Source organism: Crassostrea angulata, chromosome 7 (assembly GCF_025612915.1).
Source record: "Crassostrea angulata isolate pt1a10 chromosome 7, ASM2561291v2, whole genome shotgun sequence".
NCBI classification, from domain to species: domain Eukaryota; kingdom Metazoa; phylum Mollusca; class Bivalvia; order Ostreida; family Ostreidae; genus Magallana; species Magallana angulata.
Window position 1 is genome coordinate 51,845,418 of NC_069117.1, and position 3,910 is coordinate 51,849,327.

At 35.8% G+C, this 3,910-nt stretch overlaps 1 protein-coding gene across 1 annotated transcript; it reads left to right on the top strand.

Annotated features, from left to right (window-relative positions):
- The first annotated feature begins 872 nt into the window (after positions 1 to 872).
- On the top strand, positions 873 to 3,465 carry LOC128157444 (G-protein coupled receptor dmsr-1-like). Its single transcript, XM_052819996.1, has one exon. It carries the CDS (start codon positions 1,360 to 1,362, stop codon positions 2,473 to 2,475), a length of 1,116 nt encoding a protein of 371 aa, XP_052675956.1. The 5' UTR covers positions 873 to 1,359; the 3' UTR covers positions 2,476 to 3,465.
- The last annotated feature ends 445 nt before the right edge of the window (positions 3,466 to 3,910 follow it).

The window sequence follows — 3,910 nt, forward strand, 5'->3', positions numbered from 1 at the left end:
TGAATTGTCTATCTTTTTTAGTTTTCTTATTAATAACGTGTTTTTAAAACATAACTATGCATTTTGGACACATACAATGCGCATGAATTTCCATGAACTACTTTGCTGCACGATGAAGAAACGGGGATTGAATATATAATGCTTGTTGCAAAATTCAAGGCAGCAACTGTTGAACTTTTTAACTTCTACTAGACAGACTTATTTTTTGTTTATAGCCGCTTACAAAATTTGGTCGCTCTCTGATGCTTTGCCGAGATTAAAAGCATGAGAGAGAGAGAGAGAGAGAGAGAGAGAGAGAGAGAGAGATTCAGTCTTTACTACACAATATGCATAAAGACACACCAAAAGAGCCCGGCTTTCAGTACTTCAGTACTTTGATTTTACTTTTCAGTTTGCAACGCGGTTTGGGAACAACTTTATGACAAAACGGTAAGCAAACATGATAAATAGACAGCGCTACCTACACCATTTTTCCCAATACACAGAATATCAGAATATAGCTGGAAAGTTAAAAAAATTTATAAATAAATTTGATCATTGATAAAAAAGAAATAAATTGGTAGATGAATTAGGGTAGGACAGGCAACCGGAGAGAATGGTTTTTTTTTTTTTGCATTAAGATAGTGAAAAGTCACTTTGTTTTTATCCCTTTTGAACGAGATTGCGAATATATGAATCAATCGACAAAAAAAAGAAGAAGAAGAAGTTAAAACCAAGTGCAACAAGCAATTCACATCCAAGAAGCAAATTAAGTGTTTTACATAACAGATTCTCGTGGTATTATTACTAAAGTACTTCAACAGCTTTATGCATGTATTTCTGTAACATTCCGACAAAACAAATGATATATTTCTTGAATACCATCTGTGACAAGCCCTAGGGTACAAACCGAGCACAATATGGACCAATAACTTAATACATGCTTAAAACATGGCGGTATAGTACGAAATCGTCGATGATGATATTTATTGGGATAATTCAATTTAAACAACACGGATCGGCTCTTACAAGTGATGGTCACGGTTGACTTCATACTAGGGGATCAATTGTTCCTGTCTAACTCGCCGTACGTTCATGCTCATTATCTCACAGTCATAAAGTAAGTGCGTAAATGTCCTATTAAATCCTGAATGATTGCGAGAACTTAACACCACTCCATGCAATGAATTATGTACTACGATGCACAGGTCAAAACATTACATGTATTTGTACGCCAATACAACATGGATTGTAAAGAAATACACCGTAGAATTTAGTGGTGCTGAAAAGTGTAGTGATGTTGATATTTAAAGATTCATTTATCGAAAAAGTTTTGAGTTGACGAAATGTGAAACACGGGATCTTCCAACAGTATATCCGATGGACAACGTTACGGAGCCGGGGGACTTTCCTGAGGGGGTGTCTGGGTACCGCCTCTACCACGGCTATGTCAGTGTCATCGTCTGCTCTACAGGGATAGTGCTCAATGTTATTAACGCCGTCATCTGGTCCAGTAAAAACATGAGATCGTCCACAAACCTCATCTTGACCACGCTGGCTATCACAGACATTGTTTCTCTGTCCATGTACCTTGTTTACGCCGTCTATTTCTTCCTTGCCACGGGGCCAAGTCAACAGCTGAACCACTCGCAGGAGTGGATGTACGTGGTGGTCATAGCCTTCCACGAGTTCATCGGCTTCCACACCACGTCCAACTGGCTCACCATTTCACTGGCAATATTTCGCTTCATCAAAGTGTGTCACCCAGACTTGGCTAAAACCTGGTGTAATAAGGAAAGAGCAAAGCTGACCATATTGATAGTCTTTGTTGTGACTATACTAGCCACATTCCCCTTCTATCCGTACTATGAAGTGTACAGTAGTTCTGATGACCACCCTAGCCTCACGGGGTACTGGATTAGGAAGACCAAGTTTACAAGAAACCATGTACTCTACCAGACAGTGTTACTGTGGCTGTACGGGGTTGTGTTCAAAGTGTGTCCATGTATTGGCATGGTAGTCTTAAGCACTTTGATGATCCGGAAGTTACGTCATGCACAGAAGAGACAGAGGACGTTTATCACTGGTCCCGACAGCCAGGTGAACAACCACAGAGGGTACAGTCACACCACCGTCATGCTCATCATCATCGGCCTCATTTATGTCCTCATGGAACTTCCCATCGGCATATCAGCCTTCACTTCCGGTCTACAGGGTGGTGAAAGCCATTACTTTTATTTCATGTTGTATTCTGAAGTTGGAGATATTTTAGATTTGTTAACGCTTCTAAACGCTACCGTGAATTTTGGTGTATACTATGCTCTAAGTAACCAGTTTAGAGCTGTTTGCAGGAAAATATTTCTCAGAGAAAAAGTATTAGACGTCCATTGTGTCTCTGATACATTGGAAATGTCTGAACCAGTCACTTCCTCTGTAATATTCACGATTTCATTGAAATGGAAATCCTTTAAACAAAAGGTTCATCTAGATAATTGATCGCAATTGATGGTGTTCTCGTGTCCAGCAAATTAAGTGTCATTTTTAATGATCATATATTAAAGTTTGATTTAATGACCCCAATTTGGCATAGTCAATTAGGCATACCCGAAGTATTGCTTGAATATGTTTCATTGTGACGGCGTGCCATTTTAAAAGTTTATTTCCATGTTCTCCATTAATTAAGAATGATTTGTCCTTTTATTCTACGTATGTATATCATAATGGGTTGATTCTTGATTCACAGAAATTAACGAAGACAACTATTAATCTATAACCGAATCTCCATGAATTATAGGAAAAGCAAGTACTTAGTTTTTGCATTCAGAAAGCTGTAAATACCTAATGAGTGACGATGTTCTTTTGATAGAATCCAACGACACAAGTCTTATATGTAACATACACGTTTATTAATTTTATAGATACATTAAATCGCCAATGTGCCAAGATTCAATTTTGACACATAAACGACGAACTTTGGGCTTGATCGATAAATAACTGGAATCAAAGTTGTCCATACACAAAAAGCATCCTTATAATTCTAAATTATTTTACGTTGCATTTTCTCTGATAAAGCGTTGAATCCTTTCTATGTCGAGAGTAGACTTGAGATTTATAGATTTTGTTTTTGAAACATGAAAAATTGTGTATGAGAAGATTAAATTCAGATGAGATCGTTACCTTTAATACTAGAATATTGAGATCACTAAGAAATGCCGCCCATGAAACAGTGATGTATGAATAACGATACGATATTTATAAGAATAAAGAAAAAGGAGAATTCGATGTATGCATGTCAGTAAGTTATTTGGAGAGAAGCTGAAAATATGCGTATGTTCAAATTACATGATGTTTATTTTGTGTCTTCATCATATTTTACAATCTTTTTGAATTAATTGAAATATCAATTAATGGAAATTATTCTGTTGAAAATTAAACATTGTACAGCAATAAAAGATTATAAATATTGAATATTAATAAAACATTCGATAATTTAAACTGCAATAGCAAAACTTAGCCTTCAAATTTCACTCAATAATTTGGGGGGAAAATCGACCATTCAATGTGTACAATAGTTTTATTATTAATATTAAAAGTTTTTACATGTATATATACATGTAAATTTTTCACCGTCATAAAAAGGTTAGTTTGTGTGAATAGTCATTGGATACATTTATGGCTAAAATTCGGGCCAAGCAAGTTTACACACACTATAGGTTCTTTGTTTATCAAACAAATTTACTGAAAAAAAAACCTTTTAGAGCATAAGATTGTATTTTTCAAATTAATAGTTGTTTTTTTTTAGATAATAAGTCTTCCACTGCACCTCACTGAATTCCACAAAATGGTAATGCATCAACCCACCACAAAAGTATTACAATGTACTATCTTACGTAAGACGGTTTTGCATTTTTTTTTAACAATTCCCCATAAA

Bases quoted from the DNA above. Each gene is read 5' to 3' on its own strand.
- LOC128157444 (XM_052819996.1), top strand. From the start codon at position 1,360: ATGGACAACGTTACGGAGCCGGGGGACTTTCCTGAGGGGGTGTCTGGG.